The sequence below is a fragment of the Tursiops truncatus genome, chromosome 13 (assembly GCF_011762595.2).
Source record: "Tursiops truncatus isolate mTurTru1 chromosome 13, mTurTru1.mat.Y, whole genome shotgun sequence".
Lineage (NCBI taxonomy): Eukaryota > Metazoa > Chordata > Mammalia > Artiodactyla > Delphinidae > Tursiops > Tursiops truncatus.
In genome coordinates, this window is record NC_047046.1 from 23,310,733 (window position 1) to 23,334,662 (window position 23,930).

The following is a 23,930-nucleotide window of genomic DNA, read 5'->3' on the forward strand; positions in this document are numbered from 1 at the left end:
AGGGACACTCTCGACAGCCATGGGGGTGGGAGGAAGGGGCAGGCCTGGGAGACTGGAACCCAGTTCCCGTCCAGAGGACGATCACCCAGTGGGTCACAGAATCGGGGACTCTGCAGGAGTCCTGGGGTTCAGCCCTCTGTTCACGAGAATACTGAGGTCCAGGAGGTTATGGGCCTGCCCCAGAGTAGGCAGTGAGGTGATGCCATGAGGGGCCTGGATGCTGGCCCAGTGTGTCTGAGTCGGGGGCTTTGGGGTGGCCTGTGGCTCTGCTCCTGGTCAGGGCGGCGCGTGAGCTCTGAGAGTTGTGGCGGGGCCTCAGGGGAAGTGTGACCGTGTTCAGGGCCAGGGTCAGCCAGGCCCTTCCTGGGCCCCTGGGAGCCACCCCCAGTCACCCGCCCATCGCCGGGCCCCAGGCCTAATCCAGTTTAGCGAGCACACAGCGCACAGCCCAGCTCAGCATTCCAGGGCGGCGGGGCCAGACCGGCACCTGCCTCTGTTCGCGGCTGGCTGGGATGGGGCCTGGAGAAGGTCGGCAGCATCAGAGGAAACCGGCGCAGTTGGGGATGGACACCAGGTAGGCACCTCAGGGCAGAGGGGGCAGGCGGGCTCTCCACAGCCTGCAGGGTGACCAGAGCAGCTCATCAGCTGCAGATGACCCCCGCACCCCGGAGTCAGTGGAAAAGGCCCTGGTCCAGCCACATGAGCCCCTCGATATTGGGGTACAGCAGCCTCCGCCGTGCCCCCCTCTTCAGGCAACTCTGACACGCTCTAATCTTCATCGCCCAGCCCAGCTGCATGTGGCCCCGATGAGGCCCCCGCTGTCCTGGGGATTTGACTTCCTGCCCCTCTGCTGCTCCATATCAGCCTGTCCTGCAGGGACAGCAAGGTGGAGGGCACCCAGGTTATCAGCTGGCAGCCCTGGCTGTGTGGGCAACAGCTTCTGCTGCAGGGACCAGGCATGGCTGGATCCTGTTGCTTGAACAGGGTTATTCCCCAACATCCTTGTTAGCGAGCATCTCCAGGAGCCCAGCCCCACTCCAGGAAGGCCCTGGGACCCCACATCGCCTCAAGGGGCATCCGGATGGGGGTAAGGATCCAGCTTGACAAAATAAACAGTGACAGTGCTGGTTCCACGCCCTGGGAGACTTGGACCCTGGCCCTACACGCATGGCCTGTGGCCTTGATCAAGTCCCTTGGTCTCCCTGAGCCTCCATGTCTTCCTCGGTCACGCTGTTAAAGCAGCCACCTCAGTGCTTGTGAGAGTGCGCCTCCCCTCCTGGCACCGGCACCGACAGCCCTGACCCACAGGGGATGGTGGGTCTGAGGGAGGTGGGGCCAGAGAAGGGGAGGAAGGCACGTGGTCACACAGGAGGGAGAGCGTGGGGCAGGACGGGGCCCCAGGAGCTGAGTGTGGAGAGGGTCTGGGACCAGGTCTGTGAGAGGCTGTCAGCTGTCTCAGAAAATGAAACCAACACTGTTTCCCCTTCCATATCATTCCTATAGTGTTGAGAGCGTCACGAACATCAAGGGCAGGAGGAAGGGAGCCTAATTCATCTTTGCAGCACAATCATCTTCCCCTCTTTGCTTTTTAAAATTTAATTTTATTTTTTATTGAAGTTGATTTACAATGTTGTGTTAGTTTCAGGTGTACAGCAAAGTGATTCAGTTATTTATTCTTCAGATTCTTTTTCCTTATAGGTTATTACAAGATACTGAGTATAGTTCCCTGTGCTATACAGGGAACTATAAACTTGCTATCTTTCCTTCTTTGCTTTTGCTGCTAGGAAGGTCAGAGGCCATGTAGAGCTCTCTGACATGAGTTTGTAGAATTATTTACCATGACATTTGGCTATTTTATACTGTTATTTGTGGCTCTTTTATAAGCCTTGTTTTATTTTTTTTTTATATAAATTAATGTATTTATTTTTGGCTGCATTGGTCTTTGTTGCTGAGTGTGGGCTTTCTCTAGTTGCGGCGAGCGGGGGCTACTCTTCATTGCAGTGCGCGGGCTTCTCATTGCGGTGGCTTTTCTTGTTGCAGAGCATGGGGCTCTAAGGCACGCGGGCTTCAGTAGTTGCGACTCATGGGCTGTAGAGCGCAGGCTCAGTAGTTGTGGCGTACGGGTTTAGTTTTTCCACAGAATGTGAGATCTTCCCAGACCAGGGATTGAACCTGTGTCCCCTGCACTGACAGGCGGATTCTTAACCACTGTGCCAACAAGGAAACCCAATAAGCCTTGTTTTAAATGCTGTGAATTATATGAAAGGAAAGTGTCCATCTGTGTTAAAACTCAGCGAGATGACTGCAGGAGCTGTAGAGGGTTGGTGGGGAGTGACAGCGGCAGGTACGACGGAGCAGCGCTAAGGAAAGGCGAGGGCAGAGTCCAGAGGCTCTTGTGCAGCTGCCAAGCTAGTCTGATGGGGCAGGCAACCTGCCACCAGGCAGGGCACCCACAGACCCTAAGAACCAGAAAACGTGAAGCACCCATCGTGTGTCTCACCTGTAACAAGGCTCCATGCATGACACAGCCCAGGCCCCTGCACCTTCTCCCCAAGACAGCCAGGCAAGGGGACCATGCCTCATGTGGCCTGGGGTCCTGTCCTGTTCGCCCATTGTTGACCTGGGCAGCCCCTCCTCCCTGGGCCTCAGTCTCAGGGGGACAGGAGGATCCAGCAAGGGGCTTCCCTGAAGCGGTGGACCCGGCGCTGCCCAGGTAGACAAGGGCACCCCCACACACACCCGCCAGAGCCAGTCCTCTGGGATGTGTTTCTGACAGCACCGCGCACCTGGCTCGGTGGTCTGAGAGCTGCTGGGGCAGCGGCAGAGTGACGGCGCCCCTGCAGTTAGGACTCCTTCCTTGGTCAGCAAATGGGTGGCTGGAGCCCAGACTAACCTGACTAGGCACTGGGGCCGAGCTTAGGGTCAAGGGAAGCAAGGATGAAGTGGACACAGGCCACTCAGGAGCCCACCTTGGGGGTCCCCAAATTGCATGGTAGTCACTGACTGCAGCTCTGCACCAGTGGGCAAGCATTATAGATCCAGAATAGCCCCAGACCTGCAACAGCCCTGGATGCAGCGTCTCTCACCTCCAGAGCCTGCTAAGTGCATAAGGAGATTTCTTTCCTTCCCCACTAAAGTCTCTCCCTCCCCCTAACCTGTGCCAGGACACCTGTCAGCACAAATCCCTGCCCCTTCTGGAGAAGCGGGTTACAGTGGCATGTGGCTGGGCAGGGACCAGACCTGCAAGGGAGGGCGGGAGGCCCTTGAAGTGCTCCCTCCCCAGAGCCTTGCTGGGGAGCTGCTGGGAACTAAGCCTCAGTTTCCTCATCTGTCAAATAGGGACAATCCCCCTCCTCCCACCTCAAGGATTTTGCTGAGTGAGCTGAGATGGGGCGGGGGGGCTGCAAATGCAGGGTCTGTGGGGCTTTACCATTGTGGCTTATGGACAGGACATGGGCTCAGTGGGGCTGAGTGACCCATGTGGGAACTGGGCCTTCCCAGTCCTGATCATGCGACCTTTTCCACTACACTTTGCTGGTTGCCTTGGGCCTCCGTTTCCACATCTTCAGAAAGGTGGGGTGGCGAGCCCCTGCCCTGCCCACTCTGCATGGTACTGGGGGTGAGATGAGATGGGATGACAGAGGGAAGGTGCCCGGGGAGGGCTTGTTAAGGAGTGACGTGCGGGGCCAGATGAGTGGCCAGCCTTCTGGAGCCCCACGCTGGGGCCCTTTCCACCAGCCAGGCCGCCACTGGGGCTTGGCTCCTTATGGGGCTGGAGAGCCAGCCGAGCCCAGGCAGGGTGAAGGCATGTGCTCGGGCGCCAGCCGTGATGAAGGGGGTGTCCATTGAGTGCCCCTTGGCCCTGAGCTCTGCGTCACCTCCCTGGCTCCTCCTGACAGCCCTTCAGGTAGTGCTGTGCGGTCCCTGTCACAGAGAAGAGGCACCGTGCCTCTCTCCCTCCAGGAATCAAGTCTCTAACCCTCAGCATCAGACCTCATGTGATGTGCGTGGAGCCCAGTGGCCGGTGGTAAGGGGGTGGTGGGGAGTGGCAGCCTGAGATCACTGATGCAGGTTGGGCCGGGAACCATGTCCCTTCCGACCACGTTAGAGGAGTCCAGGAAGGGCAAGTCCAGTGGTGCCCGGCTGGGACCTTGCTGCCCTCCAGGGACAGCTGAAGCCCAGACCCTCTTCTCTACTGTGATGACAGGGGCAAAACAACCATCCCGTTTCCTAAGAGTGTGCTAGAACCACTTATGGACCCGGGAAGCTGAAAAGAATCTGGATGTCATAGTAGGCCACAAGTTTGAAGGGGGAACCTTAAAAGCAGAGTTTATGTGATACAGACTTTGAGGTAACTTGGTAGAAAGTTCGACAAGACCCTTTAGCTCTGAGCCAGGCGGTGTAGCAGAAAGGTGGCTTTCCTTCCTTCTGTGCCAAAGCCAGGGTCTGGCCTGAGCTGCTGTGTTGGTTCCAGTGGGGACAGGGGTTATGACAAACCTAGGCCCAGACCACAGTGAGGATGCAGCAGCTGAGAGCTGGGGCCCCTGCCACCAGGAACACGCAGCACCCCAGCTGATAACTGGCGAGGCAGCATGACCAGCAACACCGGGTTCAGTGCTCTCGAATGGCATCTTGACTGTGGGGCACCGACCAGGGCAGATGCCAGGCTGGTTCAGAGAAAGCCAGGGTCCCCATGACCCCACGGAAGCCACAGGGGGCAGCAAAGATGTTTCTGACCCACCTGCGATGGGAGGGGGAGGGGCCACGGCACCCCCGGGCATTCCTCTCTGCCCTGCCTGGCTCACAGGCCACGCCCCCTCGCAGGCCTGCAGGGACTTCCTGGAACTAGCGGAGACGCACAGCCGGAAATGGCAGCGGGCTCTGCAGTATGAGCAGGAGCAGCGCGTCCATCTGGAGGAGACCATCGAGCAGCTGGCCAAGCAGCACAACAGCCTCGAGCGCGCTTTCCGCAGTACCCCCGGCCGGGCCACCAACCCCACCAAGAGCTTCAGCGAGGGTGAGTGGGCGTCAGTCCATCCATCCAGTCCACCGTCAGTGTCCCCTTTGCCAGCTGGCTCAGCTTACACAGCCCCCCCCAGGTTACATACCCCTCAACGCACCTACGTCTGGGCCCGCTTGGCCGGCTCTGGTGCCTGTGTGCCTCTGTATCCCCCACGCCCTCACAGTGGGCACAGTCTCCCCGTGTCTAGTCTCCCAATCTCCAGAGAAGAGCTCAGTGAGTCCAACTGTCCCCTCTGTGGCAGGGCTGCCCGGGTGCCAGGTGGCTGCCCACCTAACCTGGGGCTCAGGGTCACGGGTGCCCTGGGAAGGGGGTCCATCAGAAAGGGAAGCTGGGCCACAGAGAGACTGACCAGCATGTTTAGAGATCAGGGAAAGCTTCCGGAAGGAGGGAGGCTCTGAGCAAGAGGGTGAAAGTGCGTTCCAGGAAAGGGAGCGCGGGCACCACAGCGGGGTGACAGAGGTGGGGAGGGGCCGTGGGCTCTAGACCTCCCTGGGCAGGCGCGACTGTTGAAGTCACAAACTGAGGCAGTGGCTCTGTGTGTCTCTAGGAAGCCTCTTAACCACCAAAGGCGAGGACAGTGAGGAAGATGAAGATACCGAGTACTTCGACGCCATGGAAGACTCCACATCCTTCATCACAGTGATCACTGAGCCCAAGGAGGACAGGTGGGCTCGGGGCTGGGCGGCCACCTGGAAGGAACCTCTCCCGGGTCAGCCGTGCCGGCCTGTTCTCGTGCTCCACCTGTTCTTCGCACTTGGGGTTTTCTTTAAGTCTTGCTCCAGACAGTATTTTTGCTTAGATTGGTTCTGTTCTTCCTTAAATCAAAAATACCCAAATAGAGTTTGTATTGGGATTTCATTTTAAATGGACAACAGGTCATTGGCTGCATCCAGTTCCTGCCCCAGAGCCGCACAAGTTCCCAGCCACTCCACCACTGTGTCAGCATTCCAGAGCAGACTGGAGACACAGAAAGCCTCTTTTATTTTCTATTTCAAAGTCTTTGTTTCATTTTTCATAAAAGCTTGCTCTTTCAGGATCTTTCTAAATACACATTAATAGTAAATGAGACAGTTACTAGCACTGAAAGCCACATTGCCACACTCCCTGGGACCCTCGGGAAGCGCCTGTGCTTGTGGACCGAGCTGGCAGGACACATGCGGAGGGAAGCACGTGAGATGGGGTGGGCGGCAGGGCTGTGGTCAGGGGAGCATGCGGGGCTTGAGCACAGATTTTAATATGGTTCGGGGCTCAGTCCTCACCAGGGTTGCTCATTCTTGTCGGGTTGCCTTAGGTCCTGACCCTAGAAGGGTTGGTGTATATGGCAGTGTTTGGGGACATAAAAGTGGCCGATGAGCCCCACAGGGGAAAGAACTGACTGCAGCCTGTGCTGCCCACTGACACCCTCATAACAAGGTGTGTCAGGACCATGTGCTCCCCTGCTCGCCCTCAGGAACTGCATACTTCTCAGCGGCCTCACTCCTACATGTATGCTGTGGCCTGCCCACCCCATGCTGCCTTCCCTGACCCCTCCTGAAGCCCAGCCTGGCCGGGAGGAGGCCGGTGAAAACCTGTGCCTGCTCCTTTTTTGCCTCTGTGGACCAGCGTGTTTCACCACTTCCCTGTCCTGGTTTCTTCCAGGGAAAAGGCATGGTTTGGATTCCTCTTACCCCTCAGGGAGTTTCTGGTCCTATCAGTGGTATATTTCCATTTCCCAATCATATTTTTTATACATATATTTATTTATTTTATTTATTTATTATCATCATCATTTTTGGTTGCATTGCGTCAAGCGGGGGCTACTCTTTTTTTTTTTTTCTGGTATGCGGGCCTCTCACTGTTGTGGCGTCTCCTGTTGCGGTGCACAGGCTCCAGACGTGCAGGCTCGGCGGCCATGGCTCACGGGCCTAGCCGCTCCGCGGCATGTGGGATCTTCCCGGACCAGGGCACGAACCCGTGTCCCCTGCATCGGCAGGCGGACTCTCAACCACTGCGCCACCAGGGAAGCCTGGGGCTACTCTTTGTTGCGGAGCACAGGCTTCTCATAGCGGTGGCTTCTCGTTGCGGAGCACGGGCTCTAGGCATGCGGGCTTCAGTAGTTGTGGTGCATGGGCTTAGCTGCTCTGTGGCATGTGGGATCTTCCTGGACTAGGGATCGAACCTGTGTCCCCCACACTCGCAGGCGGATTCTTAACCACTGTGCCACCAGGAAAGTCCCCCAATAATATTTTAAAAAATTTTTTAATTGAAGTATAGTTGACTTACAATGTTGTGTTAGTTTCTGGTGTACAGCAAAGTGATTCAGTTTTACATACATATATATATATATATATATATACACACACATGGCCAAAAAGTTCGTTCAGGTTTTTCTGTAACATCTTTTTGGCCAACCCAATACATATATTCTTTTCCATTATGGTTTACTACAGGATATTGAATATAGTTCCCTGTGCGATACAATAGGACCTTGTTATCTGTTTTATATATAGTAGTTTATATCTGCTAATCCAAAACTGCTAATTTATCCCTCTTCCCCCTTTCATAACCATAAGTTTGTCTTTTGTGTCTGTGAGTCTGTTTCATAAACAAGTTCATTTGTGTCATATTTTAGATTCCACATATAAGTGATATCATATGATACTTGTCTTTCTCTGACTTACTTCACTTAGTATGATAATCTCTAGGTCCATCCACGTTGCTGCAAATGGCAATATTTCATTCTTTTTCATGGCTGAGTAATATTCCATTGTATATATGTACCACATCTTCTTTATCCATTCCTCTGTCAGTGGACACTTAGGTTGCTTCCATGTCTTGGCTATTGTAAATAGTGCTGCTGTGAATGCTGCATTTCCCAATAATATTTAAAAATCGCTTATATTGCTCTCAAAATGAGCACAGCTTAGCTGTTCTGAAATTCCATTATCACCTGGTAGTGGCACCCTTTGGGCTCTGAGGCCAGGGGGGTCCTGCTCAGGTTCCCTCTGGCTCCCTGTCCACTCCCCTATACCTGGAGCCCCCAGGGCCTGGGCTTGCCTCCCGCATGCCCCGCCCTGGCCTCCTTCCATACCTCAGCAACAGCCCAGGCCCCTCTGCTCCCACCCAACCAGCAAGCAGGTGACCCTGTGCTCAGTACTCTTCATTGGCTCCCCTGGCTCCTGGCACAGCCCCCAGTGCTCACGCAGCCCCCCAGCTCGTGCTGCAGCTGCACTGGGCAGTGGGCAGATACTCTGCCAGGTGCCCCCTTGTCTGCAGTGCCTTCCCCCTCTCCCCAGGGACCTGGGTGGGTTCTTCCCATCCAAGGCCCTAACTGCCTAGTGCCTGTCCCCTGACCAGGCTGGCCCAGGTCACCCCTCCTGGGAGCTCCCTCAGAGCCTGGGCCCCTCAGCCAGAATGCCCCCTGCTGCTCTGGCCACCATCTCACCACAAGTATTCCTAGGCACAGAGATCCATCCGACCCACTTCCTTCCCTTCCTGAACCCAAGTCGAATGCGGTAATCAGACCAGCACAGTGAGGACACAATGGGGTTTGTCCATGCCAGAGGGGACCCACGGGGCTCCCGGGGGCTCTCCCAGAGGTGCCCATCCCTTGGCTTCTCTGGGTCTTGGTCAGCCAGTCCCCAGGAGGGGCCTGTGTGCAGGGACCCCTGGTGAGAACTTGGCTGGGCGGCTGCTGCCACAGGGCACCAGTGGGTGGGAACCCCTCCAAACTGCTGCCCCAGGTCCCTCAGCCCCACCTGAGTCCTGAACTGGAGACGCTCCCCTTGGAGATGCAAGCTGCCCCTCGGACCTCACTGAGGGGACTGGATAGAAGGGGGCTGGGTCCCCAGGAGGCCTCAGAATTTGTAAATAACTTGCCTTCCCTTTTGTGTTTCCTGCAGAAAAGCCGAGGGTGGGACTACAGGCTCCGTGGAATGGACCTCAGACAATGTGAGTGAGGTGGGACCCCGAAGGGGGGGTGAAGTGGGGAGGCCAGCACTTTGAACTCGGGGCCCCCAGGGGCGGGCCCTGTGCCTGGTGCCTTCATCTGAGCTCAGGCAGAGCCTTCCCCTCCCGCCAGCAACGTCCCAGCTCGGGCCTGGTCCTCAGACCGCCCTGGGCCAGAAGCGAGGGCGAGGCCTGGGGGCCAAGGCGACCAGGCCTCTGCTGACGGGCGCACTCTGCTTCTCTGGTAGGTGCTAGACAGCACCTCACTTGTGCGCCAGGGCCCCCCCAAAGTCAAGAGGCGTGTCCGCATCCCTGACAAGCCCAACTACAGTCTTAATCTTTGGAGCATCATGAAGAACTGCATCGGCCGGGAGCTCTCCAAGATCCCCATGCCGGTAGGGGCCGGGCAGAGCGGCCAGGGGGGCCCTGGGGGCTGTTTTCTTGTGCATGGATGGGAAGTAATGGCCTTTGGAAGTATACGCAGCCCTGGGTGTCATTTTCTTAATGACACTTGAGGAGCATATAACATGTTATTGAATCGTGTTCTATCCGCACTGCTGAAATTCCCCCAGGGCAGAGGTCTCACGCTTGGAGGTAAGGAGCCAGGAAGGGGCTCTGCATTGATCAGACAGGGGGCCCTCAAAGTGCCTCCCACCCTGGCAGATGGGGAGTGGTAACATTGGGCTGTGTATGGGGCCGGGTGAACCCTCCTCCTCCATGCTGGGCTGCCCCTGGTCCCCACCCCAGCGAGGTCACCAGCAGGCAAAGGGCAGGGCTGGCGCTCTCGTGCTGCTAGATCACAGTGGCATCTCCATGGAGCGGGAGCTGGGGCTGCTCCAGGCCAGACTTGGTTTCCCTCTGTGACCCAGGACAGAAGACTTGCATAATAGCTCAGAATACAAGGTAGACCCACTTCATCCATTCATTCACCTATTCATTCATTCACTCACTCATTCACTGATTTCTATGATTCACTGCCCTGGCATTTACATCCTAGGAGGGGAGACTGACAGTAAATGTAACAGAATTCTGCCAGATGCAGCAGGTCAGAACGTGGTGAGGGCTATGGAGAAAACAGGCAGGAGGGGCGGGGAGGCAGGCCAGTGAGTGGGGCTGTGGCTTTAGACAGGTCCTCAGATGCGCCTCTCTGTGAAGGTGGTCTGAGCAGTGATGTCCCTGAACATCTGAGAAAAGCAAGGCTGCTGTGCCGACAACCGCAGGTCTGTGCTGGGAGCAGTGGACGGTCTGTGCAGACCCCCGACCTGACACCCCGCCCGCAGGTCAACTTTAACGAGCCCCTGTCCATGCTCCAGCGGCTGACGGAGGACCTGGAGTACCACCACCTGCTGGACAAGGCCGTGCACTGCACCAGCTCCGTGGAGCAGATGTGCCTGGTGGCGGCCTTCTCCGTGTCCTCCTACTCCACCACCGTGCACCGCATCGCCAAGCCCTTCAACCCCATGCTGGGTGAGACCTTCGAGCTGGACCGTCTCGATGACATGGGCCTGCGCTCCCTCTGCGAGCAGGTGAGGCCCGCGCACGCTTCAGCCAGGCCTGGGGGTCAGAGCCAGACAAACGGGACACGGCCTCTGACCGAAGGGGCCATCAAGCCAAGGTCCGGTCAGGTAGCTGGGCCTCATGCGGCGGGGACAGGTCAGGGGCGCCCCACGGAGCAGGCCTCCTGGGGACAGTGTGGGCCACGTGGGAGGAGAGCTGGGTGAGGACAGTCAGGTCTGGTGGGGGAGGGGAGGACGCCTCTCTCGGCCAGAAGGCATGGAGCAGTGGGGGAGGGGTGTTTGCTGGACACCATCAGGGATTCGGGTGGGCTAGAGCGTGGGGTCACCACTGAGCTGAAAGGGAGCAGCCCGCGCCCCACGGGGCCGCAGTCAGTGATGGTGGAGGCTGTGAGTGTGAGGGGCCAGAGCTCAGCTCTCCTCCATCCTCTCCATCGCTTCTACAGGCCTTCCCTGCAGGTACTGGTCTCCCCAAGGCGTGGAACCAAAACTGGGCCCCTCGGGCACCTCAGCCCAGCTCTGGTATCCTTGTCTGAAGGGGGTCGATTCTGTTGGTGCTTCACTGAGTGCCAGGAGGACCCACGCAGGGGCTACATGAAGGCGCCCAGGATAGATTCGGGTCGGGCTGCCGCTGAGTATCTACCATGTGCCAGCCGCTGCTGTGGGCCCGGGGGTTGAGCTCAGAAAGCAGACAGTTTGCAATCCAGTGGCTGGTTTTAAAGGTGTGCTCTGCCTGCTGTGCAGGCCTGTAGGAGGCCAGACCAGGGGAGGTAGGAGGTTGAGCACAGGCACCTTTAAAAAGCAGAGCTAGGGATTTGCCTGGGGAAGGCGGCAAGGATGACCCAGGGTTCCTGGCCTGAACTACTACTGAGTACATTTCTTCGTTGAACATTGCTGATCAAGTAACCCCCTCAGGAGTTGAGGGTGCAGCCAGCTGGGAAGTGGCCTGTTCTCGTGGGCCGGGGGGTGGGGAGCAGGTACTGTGGATGTGGATGGTTCTGACTCTTTTAGGAAGGCCCGGGAGCGGTTTGGCAACAGAGTGAGGGAGAGAGAAGGAGCCGAGGTCAGAGAGAAGGAGGCAGGCGGCAGAAGGCTCTTCTCTGTGTGGGAAGAGTCACGGGAGGGCAGAGGAGGCAGCTTTATGAGGAACCGCCCGTCACTGGCTGCTGTGGGGAGAGTGCAGCGCAGGGATAAGGGTGGAGCAGGGAGGCTGGGGAGGCTGGAGGCGGCGTAGGGGAAGGGCAGATTCTGGATGCTGTTTTGAAGAAAGAACAGCCAGGATTTGCTAAGGATTTAGATGGGGAACATGAGAAAGTGGGGCCAGCCATGACTCTAGAGCATTTGGTGTGAGCAGCTGGACCGACTGGATCGTCTGCCCGAGAAGGTGGTGATGACACTGAGCTCCAGGGCCAGGTCTCTGGGGTCACGTCCCTGAATTTGCTGATGGGTGGGCTTCAGTGGGGGCCCTGGCCACAGGCATCGGGCAGGCTCGGGGACGGCTCACTCATCACCCAGTTGCTGGCAGGTTTGGCCGGTGCCTCTGAGACGTAGGAAGGATGAGGGTGCCTCCTATGGGGACTGTTGGGAGCTCTGGGCCATCTGCACGGAGGGGTGCAGGGAGGCTGGAGCCCACGGCTGCAGTTCCGGGGCGAGGCTGCGAGACGGGAGGCCGGGAGAGGCTTTGCCCTAACCCTGTGACCAAAGGAGCCACAGAAATGAGGAGGGACAGATGAGGAAAAGTTGATGGCAGTGTCCTGGTGGTGAGACTGTGGTCAGGGTGCCCAGTGCTGGAGAGGACGGGGCGGAGGCACCGGGTGGGCAGAGCAGGCTGCACCGCCATCCAGGCTGGGACGGGACACCAGCTGGACTCCAGCTCTGGAGCCGGGCTGGCCGGGAGGCTTCCCATCCTGGGCCTCCTCAGTGCAATACAGCACAACAGATGCAGCCCCTGCAGGCGATGGGCAGGTTAACTAGAAAGTAGGCCCGAAGCCCCTGGTAGAGCCTAACGCCCTCACTTTATTCACCCTCAGCACAGCTTGTCACAATGTCATCACCCTCATTCCACAGCCCAAGTCAGGCGTGAAAACGCCCCGGCCACTGGCTCAGGCCCACAGTAGTTGGGGTGCCCCAGCCCTGCCCCCGTCCAGTGCCACCCAGGCTGCTCCCCTGGGCATTCCCGTGCTTTCCCACTGGAGCACTGTCCTTTCTGGGGGGCCTAGGCCCTGCCGTGTGTCCTGGTTCCCAGGGCCACAGAGCCATTCATACTGGGCACGGGGCAGGCTGTCCCCCGGCCGGTTGGGGGCAGGCCCAGGCCACGTCCAGCAGACGCTCACGGCCTGTGGGTCTGGTCTCAGGTGAGCCACCACCCGCCATCGGCCGCACACTATGTGTTCTCCAAACACGGCTGGAGCCTCTGGCAGGAGATCACCATCTCCAGCAAGTTCCGGGGGAAATACCTCTCCATCATGCCGCTAGGTGAGCGGGGGCAGAAGGACACTCTGGATGAGGGGGAGGGTTTGCCAACCCAGAAGCCAGCTTGGTGCCTCCAGGGGTGACGTCAGTCCCCCTGCAGACTTCCTGGATGCCCCCCTGACCTGTATCCTATCCCCAGTCTGCACAAATACTGCTTCTGGTTCTCAGGACCCTGGGACCTCGGGAGGGTGGGTCAGGCTGGCTGGGACCCAGCATGGCAGGCCATGACCTCTGACCCTATATCTGGCCTCCAGGTGCCATCCACTTAGAATTCCAGGCCAGCGGGAATCACTACGTGTGGAGGAAAAGCACCTCGACTGTGCATAACATCATCGTGGGCAAGCTCTGGATCGACCAGGTCAGGGGATGCTCTCGGGGAGGGGCCGTGTGGCCCAGGGATCGGCTGCTGACCACTCCCCTCCCTTACCAGACAGGGGACGTCGAGATTGTGAACCACAAGACAAAGGACCGGTGCCAGCTAAAGTTTTTACCCTACAGCTATTTCTCCAAAGAGGTGGCCCGGAAGGTAAGCAAGGCCACCTCTCGGAGCCTGTCAGGGGGGAACCCCGGAGAGGGGCGTGTGCCTACGCTGGCCCTGCCAATGTCCCCAGGTGACAGGAGTGGTGAGTGACAGCCAGGGCAAGGCCCACTACGTGCTGTCAGGCTCGTGGGATGAACAGATGGAGTGCGCCAAGATCGTGCAAAGCAGCCCCAGCAGCCCCAGCTTGGACGGGAAGCAGAAAACGGTGTACCAGACACTACCGGCCAAGCTGATGTGGAAGAAGTACCCACTGCCGTGAGTGGGGCTGCGGGGCGAAGAACAGGCAGGGAGCGGGGAGGGGACAAGCCAGACAGGAAGCGAGCGGCGGGCACGGGAGGGTTCAGGCCACGCCTGAGGGGAGCCAGACACCCGACTGTAAATAAGCGTTGACACCATCAGGTGGCAGCACGTCCTGTGCAGAGACTTTAAACAGGCCGATTGATGGGACAAGTCCGCATAGTCCAAGGAATGAAAACCAAACATGAAAATAAGTGCAGGAAACTATAAAAAGTGGCACAGCTGATTCCAAAGAGAATGAAACAGAAATTCTACAAAGGAAACATAAAGTAACTGAAATTGAGAACTCCATGGGAAGGTTTAATAGAGAGAACCCATTGACTGAATATAGGTCAGAAGAAATAATCAAAATAATCAAAATCTTCAGATAAACAGACAAAACCTGATAAAACAGATAAAACAGACAAAACAGACAAAAGCCAAGCACCTAGAGAGAGAAGGCTGGCCACCTGGTGACCCAGAGTGAGTCCCTGGAGCAGCCCCACAGGCATCCCCGGAGCCCGGGAGGGTGCAGCGTCAGGACGTGTAGGGCACGTTGAGTTTGAGAGCAGGGTCCAGCAGGCTTCTGGTCAGAGTCCAGAAGCAAGAGACCATCTCAGGAGTCTTATCTGAGGAGAAAACAGCAGAGATTTTCCACATCTAAATCTATACAGTGAAACTGTTGAAACTAGATCAGAGAAAATATTAAGCAGCCAGATTTTTAAAAAGATGTACTTTCTGAGGAACGGCAGACTGACAACCTTCTCCTCATCAGCAATAACGGGAGCTTGAAGACAGATGAAATCTTACACATGCAGAAAGACTCACTGACAGGTGAGAATTAATTACACACCCAGCAAGAACATCTTTACAGAGTAAAGTTGAAATAGACATTTTCAAGCCACTCATTTTGCCACCAGCAGACCAGCACTAAGGATAGAGCTCCCAGATAGAAGAACCAAGATGTGTGAAATGAGGAACAAAACCTATGTGAACAGTGAGTAAATAAGAACAATAATGTCTTGTGGGGTTTAAAATCTAAACATTAAGTGCAACTGCACAATCAGGAAAGTCAGAAAACTGGAAACTTTTCAAAGGCCCTTGTGCTACCCAAGAGGAGGGTCAAGATGCACACTAATTTCTGACTATGTGAACTGTGCATATTGTAATTCCTAGAGTAGCTACTAAATTAATATGTTTAATTGGAATTCCAGAAGGAAAGGAAAGGAAAGAAAGAAAAATAGAAAAGAGAGAGAAATAGTTAAAGAAATGATAGAAATAAATTTCCCCAAACAAACAGATGAAAGACCTTGGGTTGAAAGGGCCCGTTGGAGTTCCAGAGACAGGAAACAAAGAAAAACTTCTGCCTAGACCACAATATACTGAAAATTAAGGACACCAAGGAGAAAATTCTAATAGCTTCCAGAGAGAAAAGATTTCAGTAGAGAATGAAGAATCAGATGGACATCAGATTTTTGGAATAATATTTTCAAAGTAATGAAGAAAATGAAATTAGAAGGTAAAAGTTTCAGTCCAGGGCTTCCCTGGTGGCGCAGTGGTTAAGAATCCGCCTGCCAAAGCAGAGGACATGGGTTCTAACCCTGGTCCGGGAAGATCCCACATGCCGCGGAGCAACTAAGCCCGAGCGCCACAACTACTGAGCCTGCGCTCTAGAGCCCGCGAGCCACAACTACTGAGCACACGTGCTACAACTACTGAAGCCCGCGCGCCTAGAGCCTGTGCTCTGCAACAGGAGAAGCCACCGTAATGAGAAGCCCATGCACCGCAACGAAGAGTAGCCCCCGCTCGCCCCAACTAGAGAAAGCCCGCGTGCAGCAACGAAGGCCCAACACAGCCAAAAATAAATTAAAAAAAAAAAAGTTTCTGTCCAGCTGAGCTATCGTTCAAATATGAGGCTGTGATAAAAAAACAAAATGTTCTCAGGTGAACAGCCTCAGAAGGTTTGCCACACAAAAACCCACAATGAAAACAGTAGTCTAAAAGGGGGAGGGAAAGAATCCAGAAGGTGCTACAGTAGTTATATGAAATAAAAGGTTGTGTGTGGGAGGGATTTTCAAAATAATTACTAAGACCAAAGAAAAGCAGAAAATGTTCCCACAACAGTCCAGAATTAAAAGTGTAGATGATGTTAACACAATGGAGTCTAGGGAGACAGAGGACACCAAGGGATGTGAAGGTAGAGACCAACAGAAGATTTTTAAATCAGTAAAAAATATTAAAAAGACAAATAAAAACAGCAAGTTAACACAGTAGAAATAAGTCCAGGCATAATAACATAAATAGATGAAACTCACTAGTTAAAAAAGCAAAATATTGGGTTGGCCCAAAAGTTTGTTCGGGTTTTCCCTACCATTTATGGAAAAACCTGAACGATCTTTTTGGCCAACCCAATACTAACTGACTGGATTTTTAAAAATCCAGATGCATGCACCTTCTAAGAAAGATCCAAAGCGTAATGATGGGCAAAGGTTGAAAGTAAAAGATAGACATATCATGAAAATACTAACCAAAAACCTATAACAGCTATATTAATATAAGGTAAAAACAGACTTTAGGACAAAAGCATTATTAGGGATGGAAGAGTTGCTACATGATAAAACGTTGAGTTCTTCGAGAAGATATGAACCGTATGCATGACACAGACATTATGCATGTAGTGAAAGAGCCTCAAAAATACACAAAGCACACATATTGAGAGTAAAGGGAGAAATGGATAAATCCATCACCACACTGGAAGACAGAGATTTCAACACACCCTTCTCACTTGTTGAGAGTCAAATGGGGAAAAGCAACCCAGCAAGATGGAGAGCAAAAAAACACAGGATATACATATACTTATGGTTGCAACAGAGAACAGGCTTTTTCTCAAGTATACGTGGAATTTATGCAAAAATCAATCGTGTACTAAACCCTAAAGAAAGCCTCAACAAATGTACAGAGGGTAGCACACAGACCACAGCCTATGATAAGACAAATTAGAAGTTATGAACAAGATGTCAAAAAGTCCCCACATATTTGGGAAAAAATTTAAGTTGCTAAATAATTCATGGACAAAATAATAAGTTAGAATGGAAATTTTAAAATGCCTAGAACTGAATGAGAAGAAAAAGATATCAAAACTGGCTGGATATACCAAAGGCAAAGCTTCAAAGGAAATGTATTGCCTTAAATAGGTATATAAGCTTATTAAAGCTTTTTCATTCTAAGAAATTAGAGAAAGTGCAACATACAAACTGAAAGAAAGAAGAAAATATACCTTAAAAATAAAAGCAGAGGGACTTTCCTAGTGGCGCAGTGGTTAAGAATCCACCTGCCAATGCAGGGGACACGGGTTCGAGCCCTGGTCCGGGAAGATCCCACATGCCGCCGAGCAACTAAGCCCATGCGCCACAACTACTGAGCCTGTGCTCTAGAGCCCGTGAGCCACAACTACTGAAGCCCATGCGCCTAGAGGCCGTGCTCCGCAACAAGAGAAGCCACTGCAATGAGAAGCCCATGCACTGCAACGAAGAGTAGCCCCCGCTCGCCACATCTAGAGAAAGCCCGTGCACAGCAACGAAGACCCAACACAGCCAAAAATAAATAAAATAAATTTATTTTAAAAAAAAAACAAGTTTAAAAAGAAGTTGATCTTTGAGGGAAAAAAACGAACAGAAAACTACTGGCAAGATTGATCAAGAGAGAATATAGAAATAAATATTATTAATGTTTTCATTATGTTTATTATATTTAAAGTATAAGATTATTAAAATTCTCATTGGAAGGACAAATTTTTAGAAAAATATAACTTACAAGAACTGAGTCTAGAAGAAAAAAAAAAAGCATGACTAATCCTATAATTAAAGATACTGAAGCAGTAGTTTAAAAATTTCCACAGGGAAAACACAAAGCCCAGGTAGTTTTATAGGTGAATTCTACCAAGTTGTCAAGAAACATATACCTCAATTTTATAGAAAATCTACCAGACCATAGAAAAAGAAATACTTTCCTTTCTTATACTGTGAGGCCAGTATAAGATACCTAATACCAAACCAGGCTAAAAGAGTAGTAGGAAAATAAAAGTTCTACCCTCTTTCACTCATGGATAAGCACAATTCCAAAACAAGACATCAGAAAATCCAACAGTATATGAAAAAGATAACATTCTTCAGTCATGTTGAGTTTATCCTGGGTACGCAAGGATGAGTCTGTACTAGAAAATCCATAAATTTGTTACATTAACAGATCTGAACAAAAGGCATCTTAGGTGCCTCAATATAAGATTAATATGCAAAAGTCAGTTGCATTTCTATACACTAAAAGAAAACAACTAGAAAATACAGTTTAAGAGAAGACACCAATTATCATATCAGAGAATATCAAGGACCTTGTAACAAATCTTATAATATATACAAGACCTCTATAGAGAAAATTATAAAACTTTGCTGAGATATCAAGGAAGAGCTAAATGAATGGAGAAAGATACCACGTTCGTGGGTAGAAAGACTAAGTACTATTAATATGTCATGATCTAGAGAGTCGGTAAACCAAACAAAATCCCAATAGTGATTTTCATGGAACTTGATATTATGATTTCTTAATTTATATTGAAGAATAAAGGGCCAGGATATTTCTAAAAAAAAGAGGACTTGCCCTATTAGATACTTATTTTGAAGCTATAGTGAAATAGAATAGTAAGCCTGGAAACTATGCCCTGGATGTGTATATATCTTTGGTATATAACATCATAGCACATGGAAAGATGGCACCATCCACTAAAAGGATCTCGGGAAAATGGTTATCCATATAGAAAAACATTAAGTGAATCGTTCCCTTACATTATTATAACAAAAATCAACTCCAAATAAAGGTCTTACAGTAAGTATTAAACAGTATTAAACTGTTAAACAGTAAGTTAAACTCTAAGTAGAGGGACTTCCCTGGTGGCGCAATGGTTAAGAATCCGCTTGCCAGCACAGGGGACAGGGGTTCAATCCTTGGTCCGGGAAGATCCCACATGCTGCAGAGCAACTAAGACACAACTACTGAGCCTGTGCTCTAGAGCCCACGAGCCACAACTACTGAGCCCATGTGCCACAACTACTGAAGCCTGTGCGCCTAGAGCCCGTGCTCCACAACGAGAGAAGCCACCACAATGAGAAGCCCGTGCACCGCAATGAAGAGTAGCCCCCACTTACCGCTACTAGAGAAAGCCCACACGCAGCAACAAAGACCCAATGCAGCCAATAAATAAATAAATAATGTTCCTTTAAAAAATAAATAAAAAATAAATTCTAGTCTTTCTGTATCCACATACTATTAAAAAGAAACAAAAAACCTCTAAGTAGAAAATATAGATGAGTATCATCTATAACTTATGGAAATATATCTTAAATAAGACAAAAACACTGATGTATTCAATTATATTAAAATGCTTCTGTTCATTAAAAGAAATTTTTCTGGGGCTTCCCTCGTGGCTCAGTGGTTAAGAATCCACCTGCCAATGCAGGGAACATGGCTTCAATCCCTGGTTCGGGAAGATCCCACATGCTGCAGAGCAACTAAGCCCGTGCGCCACAACTACTGAGCCCACGTGCCACACTACTGAAGCCCGAGCGCCTAAAGCCCATGCTATGCAACAAGAGAAGCCACCGCAATGAGCAGAATGAGAAGCCCACGCACTGCAACAAACAGTAGCCCCTGCTCGCTGCAACTAGATAAAGCCCGTGCACAGCAACGAAGACCCAACGCAGCCAAAAACAGATAAATAAATAGGAACAAAAAGAATAACAGACCTTCTAATGAATAAATAAAGCAAAAACAATCCAATGGGAAAGTGCAAGTCATGAACAAGAATTTCACACAAGAAGAAACATGGCCAATCACCATATGAAAATGATAACATCATTGGTAATCAGGGAAATGCAAATCAGAACCACAATAAGATGCAGTTTTACCTTCATTTGATTTGAAAAAATGAACAGTCTGGTAATATCAAGTGTTGAAGAAGATATGGATCCACAGTATCCCTTATACATCACTGGTGGGAACGTGAGCTGGTATGACCATGCTAGAAAGCAGTGTGGCCTTACCTTCTAAAGAAGAACATCACAGACTCTGCAGCCCAGTAATCCCACTTCTAGGTGTATACTCAAGAGAAACTCCTATAAATGTACAACAGGAAACATGAATAAGATTACTCAAAGCAAAACTTGAAAACAACTCAAACTTATTGGATGAAATAATTAGTATATTCACACAGAGCAATATTTACAGTAGTTGAAACAAATGAACCACAGCAACATACAATACAGATAAATCTTAGTAATATAATATTAAGTTTAAAAAAAGGAAGTCTGAGAAGGTTACATACATATTCTTTTTATACAGTTAAAAACAAGTATCTAAAATATATGTATATGAATACACACACAGACATACACACACACTTAAGACTACTTAAAGATGCAATAAAATTATATTAAAAGGAAAGCAAAGGACTGATGAACCCAGGAGTCCTGCCAGTGGCTACCTGAGAGGAGGATGGATTGGTGAGTTTTCCTTATGGTCAGATGTAGGTTTTGTCAGGATTCTACCTTTGGTTTAGGTGGCAAGGTCGCATTAATACAAGCAGGCCGGGGCTTCCCTCGTGTCGCAGTGGTTAAGAATCCACCTGACAATGCAGGGGACATGGGTTCGAGCCCTGGCCCAGGAAGATCCCACATGCCGCTGAGCAACTAAGCCCATGCGCCACAACTACTGAGCCTGTGCTCTAGAGCCTGCGAGCCACAACTACTGAAGCCTGTGTGCCACAACTAGTGAAGCCCACATGCCTAGAGCCAGTGCTCTGCAACAAGAGAAGCCACCACAATGAGAAGCCCATGCACAGCAACGAAGAGTAGCCCCCGCTCCCCGCAACTAAAGAAAGCCTTGCGTAGCAACAAAGGCCCAATGCAGCCCAAAATAATTAATTAATTAATTGATTGAAAAAAAATACAAGCAGGCCATGTAAGGACCAACATACCAAGTATTATGACTAATTCAAAACTTTCACAGTATCAAAGCAGTATAAAAAGAAAAAAACGAAATAAGATAGATTTAAATCCAACATATTAGTAATTACATTAACTTCCCATAAGCTTTCAGACAAATTTTTAAAAATCAAACTTTATGTGGTTTACAAAAAATACATCTAAATAAAATAAAGACTGGAATAAAAGGATGGAAAAAGATATGTATACATAGAAATACTAACCAAACAAAAGCTGCCTTCAGCTATAGTAATATCACAAAACAGACATTAAAACAAAAGGTCAAAGAGGGACAAAATGATAAAGGTTCAATTTGCCAGGAAGATTTTAAATTTGAATATACCCTGTACCTAATAACAGCCCCAAAATGTATACAGCAAAAGTTGATAGAAATATAAGGAAAAATGGACTAGTTTACAACCAAAGTGGGAGATTTTAACATACTTCTTTTAGTAATGGATAGCAGAAGAAAATGTCTGGAGGACAAGTTTGAACAATAGAACCTTCAGGACAGCTGTAGAACATTGCACTCAACAACTGTGGAAAATGCAATCTCTTTGATTACATGTGGAACGTTTGCAAAAACTGACCATATACTGGGTCATAAAACAAATTTCAAAGAGATGAAATTATACGAAGTATACTGTCTGACTCCAAAGTGAGTGTGCTAGAAACAAAGATGACTAGAAAAATTACCATATATTTATAAACTTAAGAAATGTACTTCCAACTAATCCATAGGACAAAGAAAGTATAATGAAAGAAAGTATAACTGCATGATAATGAAAATAATACATAACAAAAATGGTAGAATGCAGCTAAAGCAGTAATTGGAGTGAAATGTGTAGCCTTGAAATGCACATATTAGAAAAGAAGAGACATGGAAAAATATTGAGCTAAGCATCCATCCCAGGAAGTTAGAAAAGGAGCAGCAAAAGAAATCCCAACAAAGTAGAAGGAAGACTATACAAGCAAAATCAGTAAAGCAGAATAACCTAAAATAGGATCAACAAAGTTTCATCTTCCACCAATGAAGAAAACGGACAAACCTCTGACATGACTGGGTAGAGAGAAGGTGCACAGCATCAACATTACAGACGCGAAAGAAGACACTGCTGTCACACACATTAAACGAATAATAATGAGGACATTATGAAACACTTCAGGCTGATATATATGAAAAATTGGACAAGGTGGGCAAGTTCCCAGAGAGGTATAATGTGGCAAAACATGCAGGTCGGTGGAGCCTGCAAGGTGCAGGGAGGAAAGGGCGAGGTGGACACAAGGCCATGTTTGGGGGGTTCAGGGGGTGGACATGCAGGAGGGGAAGCAGAGAGGGGGCCGAGTGTGTCCCGGCAGCTCACCCCATGGGGCCCCGCAGGGACAACGCGGAGAACATGTACTACTTCTCGGAGCTGGCCCTGACCCTCAACGAGCACGAGGAGGGCGTGGCGCCCACCGACAGCCGCTTGCGGCCCGACCAGCGGCTGATGGAGAAGGGACACTGGGATGAGGCCAACACGGAGAAGCAGCGGCTGGAGGAGAAGCAGCGAGTGAATCGGCGCCGGAGGCTGGAGGCCTGTTCGCGGGGCTGCGGTGCAGAGGAAGGTGAGGCCAGTGGGGAGGGGGGCCCCCGGGAGTGAGGCCAGCGGGAGAGGGCATGGGGGTCTCCCAGGAACTGGGAGGAGATGAGGGGACTGGAAGAAGCTGAGGGGGAGAGAGGGGATTCCCTGGGGGCAGGGAGGGGTGCTGGAGAAGGGGGCACCCCAGGAGCAAGGAGGAGGGCCAGCAGGAGAGGGGACAGGGAGTGGTTTTCTGGGGCGCTGGGAGGAGGCAGGCTGCCCGCCCGCCTGCCCACTGTGCCGCCCAGCAGAGAAGGAGGCCGAAGTGTACGTGCCGCTGTGGTTTGAGAAGAGGCTGGACCCGGTGACTGGGGAGACGGCCTGCGTGTACAAGGGTGGCTACTGGGAGGCCAAGGAGAAGCAGGACTGGCACATGTGCCCCAACATCTTCTGAGCACCACCCCCCTCCTGCAAATACAGGCGGCTGCACAGCCTGGTCCACCTTCTATTTAATGCACTCAATTTAGTACTCAACTGACCTCCCCACCTTTTCCTTCTTATGTTTTTTAATAACACTTTTTTGGGGCTCCCACCTTGGAAGGAGGAAGTGCTGACCCGGGTTCTTTCCAGCCCCCAGGTGCCCCGGGTCTCCTGTGACCCTTCATCATGGACTTGAGCCCCATCAGGCCCCCCAGCTCCAGTTTCCACACCTCAGGCAGGCTGGCCCGGGCCCTTGGCTGCTCCAGTCACCAGCCCCCCAGGGAGGAACTGGCCCCCTCCCAGGGAGCCACTTTTGACTTTTTTAGAAAAAAAAAGATCTCCATTTCTTTCCAGCCAAGGTATTTAGTAAATATTTTTAGTACAGCACTTGGTGGACAACTTTCTAAGTGTGCTTTCTTGCCACAGAAGTGTCCTGGCAAGAGCCCCTTCTTTTTAAGACATTGGGAAGCCAGATGGACCCCTTTGAGTCGGGAGCATTTTGTAGCTCAAACAGCAAGGCCATGTGTATGTGAGCTGCCCACCCCCCAGGAGCCCAGGACCCCCCCAGAGAAGGGAACCAAGGGCCGCTGGGCCCAGGAGAGCACAAGTCAGTTGTCTCTGGAGCCAGAGCCCCACGCATGGTGGGGAAGGGGACACTGAGGGACCGCCATGTGGATTTGAGGGCAACAGCCCCTGCCTAGCCCTGGCCATGCTGGGGCTGCTCCCCAGCCCCACAGAGGCCGGGCCTGCAGGCGCTCCTGCCACAGAACCCAGCCCCAAATCAGCAATAAGAACCAACCCTCGGCTCAGCCTGGGTTGGTATCCTGGGCACCAGAGAACCCAGAGTCCCGTCTCTGGGGTGTCCCATCTCAGCACCCCTGAACTCTTTATTTGCCATATATATATATATATATATATATATATATATATATGATATATGATATATAAATATATATAAAATAGCTATTTTGCTTAAATTTTTATGATATGTAGAAGTGAAAAAATGATGACGACAGGGTGCTCCTGTCTGAGTTTGGCCCTCCTGTCATCTGTGCCCTGCCCTCTCCTCAGATTCCCTTCCAGTGGCTTCTGCCAACTGTGGTG

The 23,930-nt window shown here is 51.4% G+C and overlaps 2 protein-coding genes across 8 annotated transcripts in view; one reads left to right on the forward strand and one right to left on the reverse strand.

The window, feature by feature from the left end:
* Window positions 1–23,908, forward strand: part of OSBP2 (oxysterol binding protein 2) — a 139,994-nt gene extending 116,086 nt beyond the window's left edge. Inside the window, exons 4-14 of one of the 6 annotated variants that reach the window (XM_033837208.2) lie at window positions 4,825–5,017; window positions 5,571–5,688; window positions 8,905–8,953; window positions 9,199–9,345; window positions 10,231–10,476; window positions 12,819–12,939; window positions 13,191–13,294; window positions 13,367–13,462; window positions 13,548–13,732; window positions 22,166–22,392; window positions 22,655–23,908. In XM_033837208.2, the coding sequence (XP_033693099.1) occupies window positions 4,825–5,017; window positions 5,571–5,688; window positions 8,905–8,953; window positions 9,199–9,345; window positions 10,231–10,476; window positions 12,819–12,939; window positions 13,191–13,294; window positions 13,367–13,462; window positions 13,548–13,732; window positions 22,166–22,392; window positions 22,655–22,800 (1,632 nt within the window). In that variant the 3' untranslated portion in view covers window positions 22,801–23,908. Of the gene's footprint in view, window positions 1–4,824; window positions 5,018–5,570; window positions 5,689–8,904; window positions 8,954–9,198; window positions 9,346–10,230; window positions 10,477–12,818; window positions 12,940–13,190; window positions 13,463–13,547; window positions 13,733–22,165; window positions 22,445–22,654 lie in introns of those variants that run through there. The other 5 variants (XM_033837209.2, XR_012325254.1, XM_073790298.1 and 2 more) reach the window with 5 other exon arrangements.
* Window positions 14,049–23,930, reverse strand: part of MORC2 (MORC family CW-type zinc finger 2) — a 65,080-nt gene continuing 55,198 nt past the window's right edge. For both annotated transcript variants that reach the window (XM_033837200.2, XM_033837197.2), the window contains exons 27-28: window positions 19,846–19,917; window positions 14,049–14,382 (exon numbers count right to left, since the gene is read on the reverse strand). In XM_033837200.2, the coding sequence (XP_033693091.1) occupies window positions 19,849–19,917 (69 nt within the window). In that variant the 3' untranslated portion in view covers window positions 14,049–14,382; window positions 19,846–19,848. The remainder of the gene's footprint in view (window positions 14,383–19,845; window positions 19,918–23,930) is intronic.